The 23,224-nt window shown below is 43.2% G+C and overlaps 1 protein-coding gene across 3 annotated transcripts in view; it reads right to left on the bottom strand.

Annotated features, from left to right (window-relative positions):
- Positions 1–23,224, bottom strand: part of ache (acetylcholinesterase (Yt blood group)) — a 38,689-nt gene that overhangs the window by 10,835 nt on the left and 4,630 nt on the right. For 2 of the 3 annotated variants that reach the window (XR_014599691.1, XM_084043406.1), the window contains exons 2-7: positions 5,692–6,073; positions 5,035–5,155; positions 2,591–2,814; positions 1,863–2,123; positions 591–813; positions 65–265 (exon numbers count right to left, since the gene is read on the bottom strand). Coding sequence is in view for 2 of the 3 variants with exons in the window: in XM_084043406.1 (XP_083899532.1) it covers positions 65–265; positions 591–813; positions 1,863–2,123; positions 2,591–2,814; positions 5,035–5,155; positions 5,692–6,021 (1,360 nt within the window). In the remaining variant the exon portion in view is untranslated. Of the gene's footprint in view, positions 1–64; positions 266–590; positions 814–1,862; positions 2,124–2,590; positions 2,815–5,034; positions 5,156–5,691; positions 6,074–18,960; positions 19,041–23,224 lie in introns of those variants that run through there. The other variant, XM_084043407.1, reaches the window with a different exon arrangement.

Below are 23,224 nucleotides of genomic sequence, written 5' to 3'. Positions count from 1 at the left end.
ACACACACACGCACACGCACACGCACACGCACACGCACACTGCTGTATTGAGGTCCTACAGTACCTTGGGAGTTTCCGTTGTTGCCTCTGGTGGCGAAGGATCGTGCGAAGTGAGCGAGGGGACAGATGACGTTGTGGTCTCCCACGATGTCGTCCATGGCGTCGCGGTTCTTCAGACCGTTGTTCTCGTCCATCCAGTCGGTGTACTGCAGCACCACCGACTCCAGACCGATGTCGTTGGCATGAGGAACGCTCAGCTTCACGCCTAGCGGGGAGGACATATATGGAGAATAAGATGATGTTGTTAGCTGAGTATTTCCAATTTCCAGTACTTTTACTTCTACTCCACTACATCTCAGAGGCAAATATTGTACTTTTACGCCACTACAATTATTTGAAAACTTTAGTCACTAGTTACTTTGTAGATATAAATTATTACATTATAAAACATGCATGAACTACTTTAGCCCGATATTTTTTAATACCTGACTTTTATTTGTAACAGATTATGTCTACAATTTGATATCGGTACTTGTATTTAAGTACAAAATGGGAGTACTTCTTCCACCACAGTGAAGAGGTGTGAGTACCTTCCAGGAAGTCCTCTCTGGAGATGAGGCTTTCGTTGTCCTTGCTGAATCCGGGCGCTCCGTACAACAGGAAGTAGGAGCCTTCGTCCTGGTTGACTCCCAGAAGGACCGAAGTGTCCTTGAAGTTCCCAGAGTTGAGCATGGCCTCGGGAGTGTCGGGCATCACGTCTCCGTCCACCACGGGGACAAAGGAGAACCGGAACAAAGCCGTCCATGGCAGGACCTGACCACAAGACATTAGGTTTACATTTACTTAACCACGTTTATTTGTTTATTTGTTTATTTGTTTATTTGTTTCTTTGTTTCTTTGGATCCCCATTAGCTACTACCTTAGCAACAGCTACTCTGGGTTCCACACAGAAATACATTTACATGACATTATCAGAAAACAGTTAAACACTTAAAATACAACCAAAATGGTCAAATAAATTATAATCAATCTCAATTATATGGTGTAGTAAATCATTGCAGAAATCTTAATGATACAGTACCTCAACAACCATAGTTACAATTTCCGATTTAGATTTCAGTTACACTGTGTAGAAACATTAAACAGTGTGCAGTTAGCCGTAATCAAAAAGCAGATTCCATAAGATATTCTTTAATTTCTTTTTAAATCAGATTAATCAGATTTACTTGTTGCCTGTATGAGTTGTGATGGAAGACTTTGCAGCTCTTTCATTGCTCTATACATTACTGTGTGTTGCATTGAATTAGCTTTTGAAATGGGAAGCGTAAAGTAACCTTGTGATGAATGTCTAGTGTTCAAGACGGCGTCCCTATTTTGTAGGGCTGCGAATCTTGCAATTTGATTCGATTCCGATTCTTGGGGGCACGATTTGATTCAAAATCGAATTTGTGATTCAAAACGATTATCGATTCTTAATTCAAAATGATTCCCAATCAATTAACCACCAATTGTAGCCTTGTTATTTCCAGCAGCTCAAAAAAACAATTATGTAATACCAGAAAGGGTTGCTTGTAAAAAATGATTGGCTCTGATGGTATCTTAGATTAGGGGTAGTACTATTTGATACACCAATAATAATTGCCTTGATGCAAGTAACATTAACGAGCGTCAGCTCGAATTTGGTAAATTCTGAAACAATTCTGAATCGCAGATAATAAGAATCATGATTCTTACATGAATTGATTTTTTTCCAGCACTCCTACTATTTTGCAGAACAACTTGACAGAATTCTCAACGTTCACTAAAAATATGTATTGTACAAGCCTATATGTAGCAGCAGACGGAAACAGGAAATACAGTACCAGCCACTCCTGGTCGATCAGCTCCTGTGCAGATCTGGTGCGCATACAGTCCACCAGCTCTGTGTCGTTGCCACCGTTGCAGCCCACCAGCTTGGCCAGCTGCGTGGCCCGCCTGCGCGCCTCCCCGGGGCTGACCGAGGCCCAGGGACAGTTGGGCACGCCGCTCTGCAGGATGGCTCTGGTGAAGAGGGGACGGCTGTCGGGCATCATGAGGTGGTAGCCCACGGAGGCACCACCGGCGCTCTCGCCAAAGATAGTCACCTGGGGGTGGCAAGAGAAATATGTTCAACTCAGGAGGTATTGTTGTTTGTTGCTGTTGTGTTTTTTTTGTTTTTTTTGTTAAAGCAGCACTATGTAACTTTCCTCTTCTACCCTACGGATTTGAACTCGGTTTCCTCCGCAAGTGCTGACATCATGTACCATTGAGCTAATAGTGCCTGCCGGCTTTCTCAAGGGATGAATTGAATCTTGACCTTCAAGTCAAAATTCGTCCGATCCTATAGGTGAGACATGATCTAAATGTCTCAATAGAAGAGCAGTGAGACAAAATACAACCACCACACTTGAATAAGTTATATTGTATTGACATACCATACAAATTGGGTGAAATTAAATTGTATTAATTTAAAAAATAGTTACATAGTGCCGCTTAAACTAAAATGTTTTAGTTATTTTGTTGGTTTTAGTTGACTATAATAACGCTGATTTGGACATGGTTTGAAGCGTACCTGCTTGGCGTTTCCACCGAAGAAGTGGATGTTATCCTGGACCCACTGTAGCGCCATCCTCTGGTCGAGCAGACCCACGTTGCCCGGAGCCTCGTTGGAGCCGTGCAGAGCCAGGAAGCCAAACGCGCCGATACGGTAGTTCATAGAAACCACAATCACCGTCTCTGTGTGGGCCAGGTAGCGACCGTCATACACGTCCAGCGACGATGAACCGCTGTAGAAACCTGCAGAGCACACAGGGTCAACAGCATGTTAGATTGATCTGGTTATACGATGCGGACCGCTTCTCAACGTGTGCTTCTCAGCAAAATGATTGATAGTCAGGAACCAAATGGACCCTTATTGTTATTACTTATATTATTATAGTAACTCAAGTGTGTACAGACCAGGTACACATTATCTCTGTGACCACCAATCTACAATGTAAAATCCTCAGCGTTATAATTTAACTCTGCGAGTGTGCAAATGGAACCAAATGGACGTAATTGTCCAAACATTCCATAGCAATGATTACTATCGCAATTTAATAATGATAATAAACGTTATTTGTATAGCACCTTTCATGACATGAAATGCAGCTCACAGTGCTTTACAGAGCAAGAATACAATTACAGTTACAACCAATTTAACAATAAAGCAAAAAAAAGAAAAGCAAAAGCATAAAACAACATTAAAATAATAGCAAAAGCCAGTGAATCAGGCAATACAGTGAGGACATGGGTAACAACACAGAGACTTAAAAATCAACCAAAAAATCAGCTAAAAGCAAGAGTGAAGAAGGTCTTGAGCTGTGCTTTAAAGCTATCGACAGAGGCTGCCTGTCTTAGGTGTAATGGGAGTTTATATAGAAATTAAACTTTTTTAAAACAACAAAAATATCACTTTAACTGGTTACGAAACTGTAGCATATCAGTCCAACTATAAAGTCCAGCTAGCAGGTCACAGGTGAATTGTAATTGACAGTGTGTGAGTATGTTAGAGGGTCAGGAGGACCCATATTGTGGATTCCCCCCTCCCCCCAAATAGGTCAATACCACAGTCCAAGGTCAAAGTTGGTCTGTGTGCAACAGATGTGCAACATCACATTGGCTAGAATGTTTCTGCCAAACTCAGCGAAGAGAACTTTCAAAGACACTTTTATACTAATAATCCATTTGCATCAAGATAAATTAGATGAACCAGAAGACTAAAGGGCCCTATATTAGCGCTAAACAGCGCTAAGTGCAGCACAAATATCATTTATATTTTTTCTTTGCCCCCACACACACAACACACGCTTGATGATGTAAACGAGCGTGTCGAGTGTCACGGCCCCTTGGCCTGGCTTGCAGGGCCTGTGTGGTTGTATGGTGTACTCCCCTATGTGTGTGTCTCTCCCACATATCCTATAGACCAATTATTTGTTTACCAACATTGAGACTGGATGCACAGGTGATTGTTTCATGCAATCAATTCTCAACCTGTTGTTTCATTTGCAACCAGTATGAAACTTGCAACCAGTGTGACGTCGTCTGTTAAGGGCTCTATTAGTGCTTGCCAACGGGGGGGTGGGGGGGCTTGGCATAGTAGCTGCAGACATACTGGTGGGGGGCAATGTGAAGTAAACCTGTTTATACCCCACAAAGATAAAGATTTTACGCTACTAAATTACACTTGTTGACGCCCCCTTCAGGATTTTTTGGCACACACTATAGGTGTCGGCCAACTTGGGGTTCCTAATTAGGTGCATTGGGAGCACCTGGCCAGTGCTCCCTGGAAAATAGTGGGTGCCAGCCATTCTAGGTGTCCCTCTCCAGATGACAGCACCCTTTTGTTTGTTTCTCTAATGTGAATACATTACAATACATACATAGTGGTAGTCAATTTGTCATGGCCCACGGGCCGGGTTGTGACACGAGCAACACTTCAACAGTGACTCAGCGATTTGTTGCTGCTAATGTGAACATGCTATAAGAGTCTAGCAGCCTCTTCCAAAGTGTTGTGTGCTGTCATAGTGCTGATGGTGTAATGGTGAAGCCCCCCTGAGTCAGGACACACATGTACACTATCCTGAAATGACCCAGGATCACATCTCATGATGAGCGTCTCTCCCCCCCCCCCCCCCCTGCCAGTCCCCTTCACTTCCTACCTGTCACATTCATATAGGCAGTGGTGGAAAAAGTACTCACATTTTCTACTTAAGTAAAAGTATCAATACTGCAATGTAGAAATACTCTGTTACAAGTAAAAGGCCTGTGTTCAAAATGTTACTTGAGTAAAAGTAGAAAAGTATTGGTATCAAAATATACTTACAGTACCAAAAGTAAAAGTACTAACATATTTAGTGTGCACTTTTATACTAATAGGTCTTAACGGGTTGAATAATGTCCCCTTTGTCCCGGTGCATACTCCGTCCATGGTTGGGCTCATGTGTGTGGGTGCTGCATGCGGTTTGCAACCCTTACCTCCACCGTAGATCCACACCATGACAGTGAGGTTGTGTGGCCTTGGGGACGTTGGCACCCACACGTTGAGGTACAGACAGTCCTCACTCATCTCCCTGTTGGGGTTCCACATCTCACTGCCCTGGAGGAAGAGGTGCAACACTTAATCAAACTCATTTGAAACTATTAAGTTTCAAATGTAGTAATAGTAAAAGTAAAATATGTGGAGTAGAAGTAAAAGTGTAGACAATTCGAAAAATACTCCAGAAAGTAAAAGTACCTCAAAATTGTAATTAAGTACAGTACTTGAGTAAATGTACTTAGTTACTTTACACCACTGCTACAAATAGTTCGAGATAGCCTGGTTCCAGACCATAGACCCCGCCCACTCTCTGAGTGGACAGCCTCTTGGTCTGGTGTTGTAAATGCGAACCTAGGATTTATTCGGTACAAAATGTATTGTCCAATGAGAATCGGAGGTGGGGGTGGGGATCCCTTAGGATTGGTTTAGGGAAATTCTATTCCCCTCCCCCTTGTAATCGCCTACACTGGAGCCAATGTCAGACTGAAGCTCCACGCAGCTTCAGTCTGATAATCAGGCTAAGTTCCAGAGGTTTTTAGAACAATGAAATCAAAGAACCTCAAATGGTTACACAATTGCAATCGTTCTCTTCCTACCTGGAATCCTGGGAACGAGGTGTCCACGAACTGGTAGCACGCGTTGGGGTATTCGTTGGCCTCATACACGTCCGTCCACACCCGCTTGGGCTCGGCGGGGCGGAACCGGCGCTTGCCCACCGGCGGCTCGGCGAAGGGGATGCCCAGGAAGGCGGTGACGTGGCCGTGTCCGACCACGGACTGGCGCGTGCCCTTCACCCGCCCCGCGTGCGTCTGCACCACCAGCTCACCGTCGCTCTGAGCGGCGGACGGAGACGCCAGGTGGCACAGGAGGAGGAGGAGGGGAGCGAGGAAGAAGAGGAGGAGGGAGGAGGAGGAGGAGGAGCGCATGGTTATGGCAGTCGGTACAGGAGGTTGTCGGAGGATCTGTGACGTGTCACACCTGGAAGAGAGAGAGAGAGAGACAGAGACAGTTAGCATGAGATGTAGGAAATAGCAATGGAGAAATTGAAGTATCTTATATCATGTTTGTGTCGTAATTAAAGCAATGAGCCGCAAGAGGCCATAGTTTACCATGGATTCTAGTAACTGTTCACCCAAAAAATGACTTATTTATATCAATTAGACACCCCGTGAAGCATTGAATTCATGGAGATTTTTTGTTTTTGTCGCATTCCTAAGCCAATAATTTGATGACCGGCAGCGGTTCTGGTAGGAGACACAAAGAGTCTCTTTTGTGTCTCCTACCGGAACCGCTGTCTACCGGTGCGCTGGACATGAAATTATTGGCTTAGGAATGCGATAAAAACTAAAAAGAATTTTAGTTTTTGTAGGCACAACGTGGAGTAGAGTGCCTACAATCTTAACTGATGTTCTAAAATCACAGTAAACTACGGCCAGAGCCTTATTTCTAAAGCGGCTACCAAATATGTAAATCTCATACGCATGTCCCAATTAAAACAGTTAAAAGATTCAAAGATCACACAGTGATAGAAAATGTTCTTGTGGTTATGGGCTCCCGAAACAGACTATTGACTATTCCCTGTGTACTTTGTTTTGTTATGTGCATATTGTCAATAAATCAATCAATCAGTCAATCAAAATGTGTGTCTTGTTTTTAAGTGCTTTGTGAAACCTTGCTCACAGGATGAAAGAAATACTCCTCGTATGAAGAGCGACGACACGGTCAATATTGTGAACAAGACATGGGCTCAGTGATACTGACGCGTGTGTGTGTGTGTGTGTGTGTGTGTGTGTGTGTTCTAGGTGTGTGTTTATTGAGTGAATGTATTACAGTTACAGTACAACAGGACACAGCCAATCAGAATCAAGCAAAGGATCGGAACTATCCGTTTTAGAAAGTACTTTTTAAAAACAGCTTTAAAGGCACACACTGCAGATTTTTTAAAAGGCCCAATCAGTGATCCATGCGTGAACAAAGAGCAAGAGAACTGCAGTTAAATAGAGGTAGAATCACAACTGACAGACGAAGAGAAGAGAGAGGGGGGGGGGGTAGACAGAGACACAGAGTTGATAGTACAGAAAAAGAGGACATGAAATATTCAACACATCAAGGCAACACTAAGCAGAGTGTCCAGTTTCCACACACACACACACACACACACACACACACACACACACACACACACACACACACACACACACACACACACACACACACACACACACACACACACACACACACACACACACACACACACACACACACACATATTTTAACCCTAACCCTATAAAGACAAAAATAGCTCACTATGCGATGTACAACAGCTATATTCTGTGTGCGACAACAGTGTGCAGCTAAGAATAAATAAGGCACAACTCCAACTGAAACAACCATAATCTTGAGGACCAGGACAATGGTCTAGTCCTCCTACTTATATCTGCTGGACTTGTGGGGACATTTGGCCCTCATAGTAGCCCAAGTACACACACACACACACACACACACACACACACACACACACACACACACACACACACACACACACACACACACACACACACACACACACACACACACACACACACACACACACACACACACACCTGTGAGGTTTGTGTTTATATTTCCAATGCACCGTTGCCGTAGGGACGGGATTACCTTGGGAGGCACGGTAAAGGGATAGGGGGCAGCTGTGTGTGTGTGTGTGTGTGTGTGTGTGTGTGTGTGTGTGTGTGTGCGCGTGTGTGCGTGTGTGTGTGTGTGTGTACTATTTATGAATACGCTGCCTCTTCGTTGAATGGAGGGTCTATTTTGGAGATGTCACCTCTCTCTCCCTCTCTCTTTGTCACACACACACACACACACACACACACACACACACACACACACACACACACACACACACACACACACACACACACACATACACACGCACGCGAATGTGTGTGTGTGTGTGTGTGTGTGTGTGTGTGTGTGTGTGTGTGTGTGTGTGTGTGTGTGTGTGTGTGTGTGTGTGTGTGTGTGTGTGTGTGTTTATTGGTATGTATGTACTATCATTGGCAGTGTTTCCATTGGAACAGCCGTTGGCCTCAAAGACCCTCCACCTGACAAACCATTAATGAAATGAAAGCCTGTCATTAAAACCAGTAACACAATGAATGTGGCGGCTCCCCTTAGTATATGGGACCCCCGGGGGCCCCCAGGGATCAGGGGCTGGGGGGAGGTTGGGGTCGTAGCCTGATAACTGACTTAAGACTGAATGCTTCAGTCTGACATTGCCTCCAGCCAGTACTGTACAGTAGGTTCTCAACCTCTTTTTTCATTCTCTCCTAGCTACCTCCATATTTTAACTTTTGGTTTTTTTTCGTAAATTAACGCCCTACTTGATCACACTACAGCGTCACACAAAAGCATCAACAGTAGCAGATCCGCAAGCTCGAAACACTGTAAAATCCTCAGTGTGCATTTAACTCTGAGGGTGTACAAATCACTCTCAGAGTTATGGAGGTCCTTGAAATTAAAACATTTTGAGAACCACAGTTTTAATTGAATGGTATTTTATTATTTTTATATATATTTTTTTGCTTTGAATATTTTTTATCCCACGATTTTGCAACCCCATTTTTTTCCACCCAGTGCCAATTGTCTAAGTAATCCTGGGCGCTACACTCCCTCTGCCAGCCTAGGGATAGCCCAGAGCCGAGCTGCTCATGCCTCCTTCAAGAGAGCTAACAAGCCGTCTTATCACCCGACAGGGGGGGGGGGGGGGGTAGGACGAATTCCAACCAGTTCCATTCCCCTCCATCAGGCGCCCCGGCTGACCAGGTGGAGGCAGTATACAGAGTATAGAGTCTCTTCTTCTTCAACCGGTCACCTTTAATATGCCAAAAATGTGTCCAAATATGACACACACACACACACACACGTTCTCAATGTTTATTTGACCCACAAAATGCACACAAACTCTAATCAGTCAGTCACACGGGAGGCTCCTGTGTGTGTGTGTGTGTGTGTGTGTGTGTGTGTGTGTGTGTGTGTGTGTGTGTGTGTGTGTGTGTGTGTGTGTGTGTGTGTGTGTGTGTGTGTGTGTGTGTGTGTGTGTGTGTGTGTGTGTGTGTGTGCATGCACGCACTCATTGACAGAGACGATGGGCCCCTGGGGGACCATGATAGGCCCCTGGGGCCTCTTACACACATCTGCCCCTGGCCATTAAGCCCCAGAAATCCTGTGCATGTAAAAAGTCCAAGCCAGTATAACATTAATGGATGTCTATTGTCAACCACAGTTTAAAAGCTCTGGTTTATGACTTTCCAATACCATGTCCAAGCTAAATGCACTTTATAGCCATTTAGCCAACAGCCTTATGTTGTTAGTTATTAGCCAAAACAGAGCAACATAACACAACACAACATGGTATCATATACTTTTACATGATACCATGGATTATATGACATTTTATGATAAAACGTGATGTACATGGAGAGAGAAAGACAGAGAGAGAGAGAGAGAGAGAGAGAGAGAGAGAGAGAGAGAGAGAGAGAGAGAGAGAGAGAGAGAGAGACAGGCAGAGGCAGAGAGAGAGCAACAGAGTAACAGATGAGAGCAACAGAGAGACAGACAGAGATCAACAGAGAGAGAGAGAGGGAGACAGACAGAGAGTGACAAGGAGAGAGAGAGAGAGAGAGAGAGAGAGAGAGAGAGAGAGAGAGAGAGAGAGAGAGAGAGAGAGAGAGAGAGAGAGAGAGAGAGAGAGAGAGGGACAGAGATACAGAGAGTGACAGAGAGTGACAGAGAGTGGCAGAGAGAGAGAGAGAGAGAGAGAGAGAGAGAGAGCATTGTAGTGTGCTGTTTCCTTGGCTATAGGTGCATGTAGTCTGTACTCCCCATCACTGACACTTTACTGCAGCGGCCTTTTACTGAGTACATTATTTCTCATGACGGTTCCCATTCCAACCTCCATGCTCACATTATGGTGTAAATGCATTAGAGCAAGAGAGAGAGAGAGAGAGAGAGAGAGAGAGAGAGAGAGAGAGAGAGAGAGAGAGAGAGAGAGAGAGAGGGGGGAGAATTATAATGGAATGGAATTATATATATATATATATATGCATGTGAAATTTCAGACACTTCATGTCCACTTGTGTGTAAAAATTTAAACAAATGCAAGCATGGAATGAATTTATAGCCTTATGTAAACAACTGTCTGACACTGTTGATGTTTCAGCCGAGCCAAAGCAAATATCATTATCCTGCCTGTTTTTTTTTTCCCTTTAAATAGACTGTGTGTGTGTGTGTGTGTGTGTGTGTGTGTGTGTGTGTGTGTGTGTGTGTGTGTGTGTGTGTGTGTGTGTGTGTGTGTGTGTGTGTGTGTGTGTGTGTGTGTGTGTGTGTGTGTGTGTGTGTGTATACACGGTACCCTCACAAGTTAAAGTCATGCAGTGTAACATTCACTTTATTTTTAGCTCAATTGTCATTACAGCATCTGTTTATGGGCTGTTAGAACTACAATTCCCATAGGTCAGTACTGTAGCAGTACTGAAGTACTGCTTCAAAACGAACGCTGCAGGGTCCTAGTGCTGAGCTTTATTTTGGAAAGCAACAACAAGTTGTCAGAAACTGTAAATTACAAAAGAATATGTAATTTCCGGGGCCTACGTTATCACGACTAAATTGTGTACAGAGTATGACTTTAAATAAACAGTTGAATGAGCACATTGCATGTGTAGAACATTCACAAATATCTACAAACAAATTACTCAAATGTAATGTCTGCGTGCACTGCAGCAAATGCATGTGTGTGTGTGTGTGTGTGTGTGTGTGTGTGTGTGTGTGTGTGTGTGTGTGTGTGTGTGTGTGTGTGTGTGTGTGTGTTTGTGTTTTGTTTTTTTGTTTGTGAAAGGCGCGCGCGTGACTGTTCTTGCAGACAGTAGGTCTGACAGACTGACAGAGTTCAAAACAGCACGAGATGACGTTAGCCTGGCAGAGAGAGAGAGGGGGGGGGGGGGTAAGGAAGGAGGGAGGGAGTAAAGGAAGGAGGGGGAAAGAGAGAGAGAGGGAGGAAGGGAGGCGGGGTAAGGAAGGAGGGAGGGAGTAAAGGAAGGAGGGAAGGACATTGCTAGGGTGTACGTCTGTATTTCTCAATTGAGTTATTAATACCAGCATGGACAGCTGCACATGGCGGAATGGAGAGAGAGAGAGAGAGAGAGAGAGAGAGAGAGAGAGAGAGAGAGAGAGAGAGAGTTAACATGAGGTGTAGGAGATAGTAGTGACAACCTTCTTCAATATACTTCCGTATAATACTTTATACTTTTTTAGAAACAATGCAGAAGACGGCAGTGATAAATAAACAACAGGTTTTTATATATTAACCACTTGAACCCCGGCATCCATAATGCTGGGGGGAACATTAACCAAAAATATCAGATCTAACTTGTAGATGTGAGCTTGTAGATCTTGCTATTTTTGGCGGAGATTTGTTATAGACAGAGGGGGGAAAAAACGGCCCAAGTACAGTTGCAACTACAGGTCTGTTTTACTCGGATGTAAGTGGCTAAGCAGTTGAAGGGACTACAGTATTATTATTTGCTGTATTCAGTGGTGGAAAGTAACTAAGTACATTTACTTAAGTACTGTACTTAAGTACAATTTTGAGGTACTTATACTTTACTTGAATATTTCCAATTTCCAATACTTCTACTCCACTACACTACATCTCAGAGGCAAATATTGTACTTTTACTCCACAACAATTATTTGAACACTTTAGTTACTAGTTACTTTGCAGATATACAATATTACATTATAAAACATATATTAACCACTTTAGCCCAATTTTATACATAGGCTATTTGAAAATAGCAGATCTACAAGCTCACAACGCATCACGACGCGTTGTGAGCTTGTAGATCTGCTATTTTCAAACATTTTAGTACTTTTACTTTTGGTACTTTAAGTACATTTTGTACTTTTACTCAAGTAAATTTTTAATTCCGGACATTTACTTGTAACAGAGTACTTACATTGCAGTATTGATACTTTTACTTAAGTAAAACAGTTGAGTACTTTTTCCACCACTGGCTGTATTCCGGGTCAGCAATATGTTTGTTTATGTTGGCATAATGTTTGTAAACATTGGAGTAAAACAGACGTACATTTAGATTTATGACGGCGCACAGTAAGGTTTCAAATAGCATGTCTGCGTCTACATCTCAAACTCTTCCAGAATGTGTCTGAATATAAACCACATTTATTTGTTCTAAAAACCACTCTGTATTGAAAAGCTGTAATCTGACTCTCGTGGTAATATTATACATGACAGAATGTCACTCTTGCCAATGTCCTCTGTGTGAGGCTGGAAATACCGCGTCAGCTGGAATTGAATTGATGCAGTTTTATGTCAAAATGTCACCCTCCTCTTCATAATAGAATGAAATGAATCAGGTCGCAAATAATTTAACTTGTCCTTTAAAAGCCCTTGATTTTCAGTAACAGGGGTCTCCTTGTCTCTCCAGCTCTTTAGTAAACACAAAATTCAGTTTAAGGTCAGGATACCAGTTTCCAAAATCAGGAAAGAGAACACATACAGGACACAACATTGAAATTGGAAGTGATAAACAAAAAAACGCTAAAAAGCAGACAAAATCGGAACTGGAACACTATACAATTGAATGGGAATTCTCTCCTGATCGGATGAAATTGCTATCCCCACCTAAAAAATTATTCTGTTTATTAAGGAGCTGGAGAGACGAAAGACCTCTTTGACTGAACAAACACTTAAAGCAGCACTTTTATTTAATGAATAAAATGTAATTTTGTCCAATCTGTATGGTAGAGTATGTTAATACAATATGACTTATACAATTGGGGTGGTTGTATCTTGTCTCCCTGCTCTTCTACTGAGACATTTAGATCATGTCAAAGGTCATGTCTCACCTAGACACAGGATCTGACACGAATTTTGACCTGATGGTCTGTCATGGTCCGCTCCTCGGGCCTTGGACTTTGACTTTATTATTTAGCCTTTGACTGCCCTTATAAGGTCTGGGACTTATTAGGACTGTTCTGTATCCTTGACAGCCCTTTTAAGGTCTTGGACTTATTAGGCCTTTGTTCTGTATCTAGTCTTGTTATTTGTTACTCTGTTGTTGCCCTGCTTTTGCGTACCTTTATTGTGTAGTATTGTTCTGTGTCTTCCTGTCTGCCCCTGTAGTTCTGTACCTGCCTTGACTAACCGGTCTTGTGATTGCCTTTGTTTCCACCTGTGTCCTCTTAGTTCCCCAGCCTATCCCAGTGCTGATTGTCCAGTTGTGTTCACCTGTGTCTAGTTAGTCCTTGTGCATTTATACCTCCCTGTTCCCAGTGTTTGGTTGCATATTCATTGTGATATGTTACGTGTGTTGTATCTTGAGTTTAGTTCCACCAGTTTGTATTCCCGTCTTTTAGTTAATAAATACTTTGAAAAGATCTGTTCAGCCTCTGTCCCTCCTGCGCTTGGGTCCTACAATCTGCCCTGACTCAGACCGTGACATGATCAAGATTCAACTTATCCCCTGAGCAAGCAGGCAGGCTGTATTAGCTCAATGATAAAAATGTCTGCACTTGCGCAGGAAACCGGGTTCAAATCCAGGGTAGAAGAGGAAAGTTACATAGTGCAGCTTTAATGAATAATATCACAATATAGAGCTTTAACTTTTTAACAAAAATATTTTTGTTGTAACTAAAAAACTATGCCTTACCCCACCTTGTACAATGCTGTCACTCTACGGAAATAGCAGAGCTACCAGCTCACTATGCATCGCACCGTGACATTATGTTAGCTTGTAGATCTGCTATTTCCATCACAGTGCAATGGAACACTTCCTGTGCCACCCACATTGCAGAGCGCCACCTATAGGTGTATAATAAACCTATCAACAGGTGCTAGAGAGATGACAGCCTTTTTTCTATTTATAGTAACAATGACCTTGACTTTTTAGCCTGACCTTGGGTGGGGAATGCTCTCTCTCTCTCTCTCTCTCTCTCACACACACACACACACACACACACACCCAGGGGGTCCACAGCAAAATGAGTTAATATAGCATCAAAATCTTGGTGTTAAAAAAGCAGCCCAAGTACAGAGCCAACTCAGCTCCAGTTTACTAAGTCTAGAGAGGGCTTAAGTGGATGTAGCAAAAACCTAAGCAAATACACGCAACCAAATACATGCAATCATAATGTCGCTATGACATCACAGAATACACAAATATCGTAACAGTGGCAACAGCATATTCAATACAGTTGGTACTAATTCCACAGACAGACAGGCAGACAGACAGACAGACGAACATACAGATATTACAGACTGTAACATCTGTTGTTAACTAGTTGTACGAACTCTTGTTTTATTGTTTTATTGGATCTTGTTTATTTGATACACTTATTTGTTTTAGCTCTTGCTCATTTGATTTTCCTACTTTGTCTCATCTGTTTATGAAAGTAGGTAGCTGATATATTGCACTTTTACTTTAGCGCTAGGTATACTCTTGGTTGCTTGTTTTAGAAGAGAATGCACTTGGGAATGCTTCTGGTGATTAGTAGTTTTGTTCCCTACCTATGTTGAATGCACTTATTGTAAGTCGCTTTGGATAAAAGCGTCTGCTAAATGACTGTAATGTAATGTAACAGACGGATTCAAGCTAAATCAAATCTCATGACTGACATTTTTGGACAGGCCAAGTCCCAACCTGTGATTTGTGAAACAGAGTGAAAGGATTCCCCGTTGCTAGTGCTCTGTTTACAAAGCACAATGTGTAAAATTATGATGTTTACGTATCGTCGCTCTAAAATATGTATGTTTCTGCTGTTCTACATACAGGCTACCAGTTGAAGAAGTTCAAGGCTTTTAGCTTTGCTTTTATGAAATATCTCAGACCATTAGGGTTTACAGAAAGATGCTTCTGAACATGTATTCTATTGCTAGTTTGACCAATTCAAATACCCTTTAAACTTACAATAAATGTAAAATCTAGTATTAGGGCTTGACTTTATCAGCCACCTGCTTTAGGGTTATCCCTGATGTATACTTGGTTGTGTGCCACCACCGGCAAAGCTAAAAGCCTTAAACTTCTTTAACTGGTTAAGGTCACAGGTTTGATCCCACAGCCACAAAACGTTTAATTTATCAGGTCAAACATGGTTTCAGTCAATTCTAATGACATGTGATCGATGTGTTCTGAGGCAGCTGGACATAGAATTGGCCCCAAAAGCAGATAATCAGACAGCTATTAGCTCCTATCTCTGTGGACAGCCGCTTGACAATTCCTGTCAAAATGTCCTTGAGCAAAACATTGAACCCCCCCAGCTGCTGTTGAGGCAATTAACCCTGTATACTTTGTTGACCGGGGTCCCCCTGGGCTCTATACTAGGACTGCTTCCTTCGGTCCCTCTAGATATATGCTATTTTCGGGTTCATGTGGTTAAGGTCTCCTTAATCTAAACTTCTTGAGTGATAGCAGCTGAGATAATTTCCCACCTTCTTGCCAAGGCAATGGTTTGATTAAAGAGAGGATTTTGTCAAATGTCACTGAGTTTTGTGAAGACATTTTAAAAATAACTACATATGCTCACAACGACAAAGTATAGGGGGCTTATATATAGGGGACACGTGGTTAAAGAATAGTAACAACAAAATGTAATTTGGCTGTGTGCCACTGGCACGCAAACAAGTATAATCATCTAAGAGAAAGACATGTTGTTGACTCTATGGAATCCAAATGACTTAAATCAGCAGTGGCGACTGAGAACTTGAATCCATGCAGGCAGGCAGGCAGACAGACAGACAGACAGACAGACAGACAGACAGACAGACAGACAGACAGACAGACAGACAGACAGACAAATAGACAGACAAATAGACAGACAAATAGACAGATAGTCCGACAGACCCCAGAGAGAGGGGTGGGCGTCACTTCTCAAATTAGACCGGTGTGTGTGTGTGTGTGTGTGTGTGTGTGTGTGTGTGTGTGTGTGTGTGTGTGTGTGTGTGTGTGTGTGTGTGTGTGTGTGTGTGTGTGTGTGTGTGTGTGTGTGTGTGTGTGTGTGTGTCGTGAAGTTCACAGGAGGATTGTTTTTACATGGAGGGGGGACAGGTGGAGGATAAAGACGTGACACACGGGACGTCACATGACACATCCAGACGAGCCCACCGTTTAATACGCCTGTCACACTACCGTGCACTGTGCCACACACTACCGTGCACTGTGTCACACAGTACTGTGTCAAGTTATACATTTCTAACTTGCTGGACCCTGAAACCCACCCTGCAGAAGTCTCCAGACGGGGTGCTACACCAGAGTGTTGCATGCCGTGCTTAACATCAGCCAGAGTGAACATGTTACCAACAAGAATCTGTCTGAGGGAACACCGAGGCTGAGCGACAAAATGACACTAGCAGGACACTGCCAAAGACATCAAGAACTGCCAGCCAGAAAATTGGTGCCGTGGGGAACCAACACCGGTCACGAGGACGTCCCACATTAACATACGTGGACGTACTCAAGAAAGATGCAGGAGCACAAAGTATACCGACGAGCTGGCCGAGATCGTATGAAGGACCGGGATGACTGGAGGCGAGGGATGGAGGGCTCGTCTGAGGACGACCTAGAGAGAACTTAAATTGTATTATTGTTGTTTGGCTAATGTTTTAATTTAGGGGTGCGTCACATTTTTCATTCAACTGAAAATATAGCAATTTGATTAAAGTAAAATAACCAATAGGCGCTCGGGTAGCGCAGTGGTAAAGTAGCTGCCCACCACCACGGAGTCTGGGGGTTCGAATCCACCGCGGTGCATCTGGCTTCGTCAAGCGTCTCTATATGAACATAATAGGCTTCAGGTTCAGGGGAGGGAAGCCGAGCGGAGAGGGTCATATTTGTCACTGCACAACCTTCTACAGGCTGGGGGGCGGCACCTGTCAGCAGGGAGTGTTGGGCGGGAGGAGTAGGACGAAGGCTCTACGTCCTCCCGGTGGGGGCTCCTCACTTGCAGGTGAGTCAGTGGGATACAACACACAGAAATGTGTGTGGGAGTAAATAATTGGCATATCAACTAAACCGGAGAGAAAAAAGGGGTAAAGGGCAAAATAAATAAACATTACTGGAACAACTGTTATTTAATAGATAGCAAGACTTCTTTACACATTATATGAACATATTGACATCAAGACTGCTACTTTTGATGTAAATATTTTTCCAACCAAAACATTTTGAAGTCGGTTAAAAGGGGTTCTTTGTGTTCAGAAATCAGGGAAAGGGAGGGCTGAAGCCTAAAAAAGGTTCGAGAACCACTGTCATAAACCAAGTGTGTTATGACAGTGCGGAGATGTCCATCTATAGTCATGTTCTTTCTCTGTACTTTTTCTCTGTCTCTGCTATTTCATTTTTGTCATAATCGTGTCTCTTGTTTGGCTGCCATGGTAACCATGAATACACTCACTGACCGTTATCATCACGTGCACACATGCATGCACGCACACACACACACACACACACACACACATACACGCCTGCGTGCGTGTGGACTGGACATACTTATTCATTATTTGAATGTGTGTGTGTGTGTGTGTGTGTGTGTGTGTGTGTGTGTGTGTGTGTGTGTGTGTGTGTGTGTGTGTGTGTGTGTGTGTGTGTGTGTGTGTGTGTGTGTGTGTGTGTTTGTGTGCGTGCGTGTGCGTGCATGTGCTCAATATTTGTCTTGCTATAAAGCAGCTTTTCCTGCAGAGGTGTGTGTTCTGTTCATGCTGAGTCCGTGTACACAGGACGTGCTCATCTGAACGTATGTTTTGCATACGTAGCCTGCAGGCTGTGACACACACAGACTACCATGTCAATATTTGTCACCTCACCTGAACTGCTTAACAGTGGTGGAAGAAGAACTCTGATTATCTACTTAGCAGAAATAAAAGAGTAAAAACACTCTGTTACAAGTAAAAGGCCTGTATTTAAAACAAATTACTTGAGTAAAAGTAGAAAGATTTCACAACTTTCACAATTTTCAAACTATTTATATACTGTAACTAAACAAAGGGGTTCAACGTGCATGCGCGCAGAAGGGAGGTGAAGGGAGGTGATGTAACTACAAATTGACATCATTATGAATTTCTGATGGACGGTCTCATAACATGTTCTCAGAGCTTGTGCGCCCCCAGATGTCCTGACTCTCCGGCACATGGATTGGCCTTAAGTGATGTCAAAGGCTAATGTGAATAGGTGTGTTTTCGGTCTACTCTTGAACAGGTGGACAGAGCTACACTCAGGAATGTGGATGGGGAGACACTAGTTCCAGAGACCAGTTATGCTTGTTTTTGGACACGGAAAGTCAACAACAAAGCTATGTCTAATCCACAAATCTAGATATGGAGCCCAAATCCCCCAGTCATTCTGATGCCTTATTTAATTGTAACTTAGCAACTCAAAGTTACTTGGATTAATAACTGTAATATTATTATTACTGTTTTGACAATTGTAATAAATTACACGACAAATCAAACTCAGATTCTTCTATGCAACGGCAGAGTCTGTTCTCCTATATGGCAGCGAATGCTGGACCCTGAAACCAACCCTGCAGAAGTCTCTAGACGGGTGCTACTGTACACCTGAGTGTTGCATGCCATGCTTCACATCAGCAAGAGTGAACATGTTACCAACAAGAATCTGTATGAGGGAACACCGAGGGTGAGCGACAAAATAGCAGCCAGGAGAAGGAGACTAGCGGTACACATGCCAAAGACATCAAGCCAGCCAGCAAATTGGTGCTGTGGGAACCAACACACGTGCACCCGTCACGAGGACGTTCCACGTTAACATACAGTACGTGGACGACTGGACGTACTCAAGAAAGATGCAGGAGTACAAAGTACAGACGAGGTGGATGTATGGAGAACCGGGATGATGCAGGCGACGATGGAGGGCTTTTCTGAGGACGACCTAGAGAGAGACTATAGTTACTGGGGACAGTAATGATATTACAGTGATATTACTTAGTAAATAGAGACTATGTCAGGAAGGATGTACTGTAGGCCTGGATCCTAACCAGGGATTTATTATAGGGTCAGGATGAACACATACGCAGGCACACACACAGACACACACACACACACACATAAACGCATGCACGCACGCACACATAGATAGTCATAGTCTTTGCGCTAGATTGCCTTCACCGTGTCTCACTATTTATATTGATGTGACTGCCTGCCGTAACACACAACCATCCATCCGTACACCCCACACACACTTACACTCACACACACACGGTGTGTGAGTGGTGTATAGTCAGGCTGTGGCTCAGTGCACATTGGAATTTTCCGTTTGGTGGACTGACCATCTAATGTTTCACACACAAACCACCTCTCCTGCAGATATAGACATGTACACACACATGCAAACGAACACGAACACACACATGCACACACCCCCACACCCACACACACGCACGCACGCACGCACGCACGCACGCACGCACGCACGCACGCACGCACCCACCCACCCACCCACCCACCCACACACACACACACACACACACACACACACACACACACACACACACACACACACACACACACACACACACACACACACACACACACACAGCTACAGTACATGCTCTGTTAGAAGGGCACAAATAACAGTATATATATATATATATATATATATATATATATATATATATATATATATATATAATATACTGTTATATATGTGTGCATATACACACAACACACACACACACACACACACACACACACACACACACACACACACACACACACACACACACACACACACACACACACACACACACACACACACAGATTGTGTTTGATGTATTGCATTGTGAGAGGGCAGTAGTAATGTAACATACAGTGTTATCATTCAGTGCTGTCAGCTTAATGGCCAGCTTTATTTACATAGTATCAACACTGCTATAAACCAAAGGAGACACGCCTCCACACCGTCACACAAACCACATTTACACACAAAACAAAGGCGTAGTAGAGCGTTCTGCGTCCCTGACTGCCGCTCAACCGTTGCCAAGGCGTGTATTCCCATTTCATGTGAATATATATAGCAGTGGTGGACAGTAACTAAGTACATATACTTGAGTACTGCGCTTAAAGCGGCACTATGTAACTATGTGTGTTTTATGAATACATTTTCTAATCTGTATGGTAGAGTATGTTAATACAATATAACTTAATATAATATAACTTATACACTGGTTGTATTTTGTCTCCCTGCTCTTCTATTGAGACTTATAGATCCTGTGTCTAGGTGAGCCTTTGACACAATCCTGTTTCTGGTTTGACACAAATTTTGACCTAAAGGTCAAGATTCAATTTATCCCCTGAGCAAGCAGGCAGGCTATATTGGCTTTTTTTTTTTTTTTTTTTTCAAGCTCATGACTTTCACTGAATTCACTCTGCTACATTACAAATAGAAATATTGTACTTTTGACTGCACTACATTTCTAGGAAGGGAGTCTTGGACCCAAACTTACCAAAATATATATTACCACTTACCGTAAGACCTATTTCAAATATAGTGAACAAAGTCTTTCTGCAAATGTTTGAAACTTTTTTTTTTTTACTTTTTAAAATTCTATATTGTACAAGCAATGCCTTGACATTAAAGAAAATGCTCTTTGTAATTTGTTCTTTTGAATAGCCTAGTATTTACTTGAGTACATATTACATACTTTGTCCACCACACTGGCATAGTAACTAACAACACTAAGCCATCATACCTCAGGTTTCCACTGACCTCACTCTGTACACCAAAGATAAGCTCCTTGATTCCATGATACCTCACTCCCCTTTCACTGCATCGGTTCAGGTCGGCACTTTCTGTGCCCTGCGTTTTAGATGTACCATAGATCATCTAAAGTTTCTAAACAGAGCCCATGAAGTTTAAAAATCCCTGTTTTAATCTGTTTGTTGTTGTGTTGTCTATGCACTACGGCAGGAGATGTCCTGTTTTGTAGCCTGTGTTTTGTCATGTTAGCTTCACATGGCTTCCAGACGCCATTCCATCAAATGCCACCCAGGCATGTTTATTAATTATATTTTGCGTTATAGATTTAGTTTCAAACTTAAAACCAAAATACAACAACAATATCCAATACAAATAAGAGTGTAGATTAGAGTAGATCCTAAACAAAATAAACAATTTGGAACAATGTGGCCTGAGGACAGCTTCTATATACAATACATGATTATGAACTTAAAGCTTTGAATTGCTTCATATATACTGTAAGGTATGCTGTAAGGTTAAAGGATGTGTAACACTGGTTTCTTTGAAAATTGGCCTGAAAAAACATCTATCAGGATACCACAAGGGGTCTGGGGAGATGTACTTTTCTCATCTCTTTTGTACATGTATTATTGTGTTAATTTCGTATTCCATGTTGATGAATTGGATACATAGGACCACAATGGAAACAAGTCCCCGGGACTTTTTTATGTCATCCTTTTAGCCTTAATGTCTCATTGTACTACGTGCTGTTTACATTTCTGACCAATAAAGAATTCAATCAATCAATCAATCAATACACAGAAACATCCTCAGGGTTAATTTAACTCTGAGAGTGTACAACTGAACTGAGGGTGTACATGAACTGACAGTGTACAACTGAGAGTGTACAAATGGAACGAGATACAACTGCATGAATAAACTCAGGTTGATCGCTATCTAACATACAGAGGTGGCATAATGTCTCTCTAGTAAAGAAAAGAGAGAGAGAGAGAAAGAGAGAAAGAGAGAGAGAGAGAGAGAGAGAGAGAGAGAGAGAGAGAGAGAGAGAGAGAAAGAGAGAGAGAGAGAGAGAGACAGAGAGACAGAGACAGAGACAGAGACAGAGACAGATACAGAGAGAGAGAGAGAGAGAGAGAGAGAGAGAGAGAGAGAGAGAGAGAGAGAGAGAGAGAGAGAGAGAGAGAGAGAGAGAGAGAGAGAGACACAGAGACAGAGACAGAGACAGACCGACCCGGGAACAATGCAAGTTGTGGGGAATTCGACAGGTGTGGGGAATTTGCTGGGGTTGCCATGGCAATTAATTGGCTCGTTTGGGCCATGGCCAGAGCCGTTCCTGGCGGTTCTGGACAACCGCCTATCCGACCGACTCGACGCACTCCCTCGGGTCGGTGGCGACACGCACGCCGAGTTTGAAGACGGACGGACGGACGGACGGTTCTCGAGATAGGTGGATTACAGACATACATACATACATACATACATACAGAGATTCCTTGCATTTATTGTAAGAAGATAAGATGTAAGATTGAACCAATGAAAATAATCAACAAGAGCTTGTGACAAAATAATAACTACATTGGTTCTATTTTTTTCCATTTCCCGAAAAGTAATGCTTTTGGACATACAGTACAAGGTTTCCATCCGACAACAACGATTTGTGGAGGTCACCGGAGGTGACATTAGATCTCAGTATTGACCCAGCTGTGAGGAGGGGACGTTCACAGAGGACTGACACACAGGGGAGCAGTTTACAGTGTCTTGCTCAGGGACACTTAACCAGGCGACACAGAGCCTGGAGGACTGTCGCCCTTCTGATTCCCAGAGGGGCCTCTCTGTGTGCCGCCCGAGTTACTGTCACACAGACAGCAGTGACCGTAACGTTGTCCCATCTCTGCAAGCGGATTAAAGTCTCTCTCTAGATACTGCACCATAAGGGGTTGTGTCCACAGAAAGCGTTTTATGAGCGGAAGAGCACTTTGGATATCATGTCTGTTCGAACCCATCAACCGTTGCTGTGCTTGAACGCTCTGCCATCTGCGTCATTAGCACAAATAGCCTAGCTGAGATAACGTAATCGTGGACGACGTCTCATGGTTGTGGTAACGATTCAATGTCGGGTGTTAAATGACCGGGTTGTCTGGCACAATCAGGAGGATCAAATGAGCGGCGTTCCACTCCAAAAGTTAAACTATTGTCTGCTTGAAGCGCCCAGGGCGATCTGCCAAAACATGGCTGGGCGCCGAGAGTGCTGAAACGCGATGCTCTGGCGCTGAGAAGAGAAGCCGCAGCAGCGTGTCTTTACCTTAGAAATGCATGGCAGACAGACGATGCTGCCAGCTCAA

The sequence above is a fragment of the Gymnoscopelus microlampas genome (genome assembly GCF_963454915.1).
Source record: "Gymnoscopelus microlampas genome assembly, chromosome: 19".
Classification (NCBI taxonomy): domain Eukaryota; kingdom Metazoa; phylum Chordata; class Actinopteri; order Myctophiformes; family Myctophidae; genus Gymnoscopelus; species Gymnoscopelus microlampas.
The sequence above is the reverse complement of the archived record's forward strand: the minus strand, read 5'-3'. Positions and strand labels throughout refer to the sequence as shown.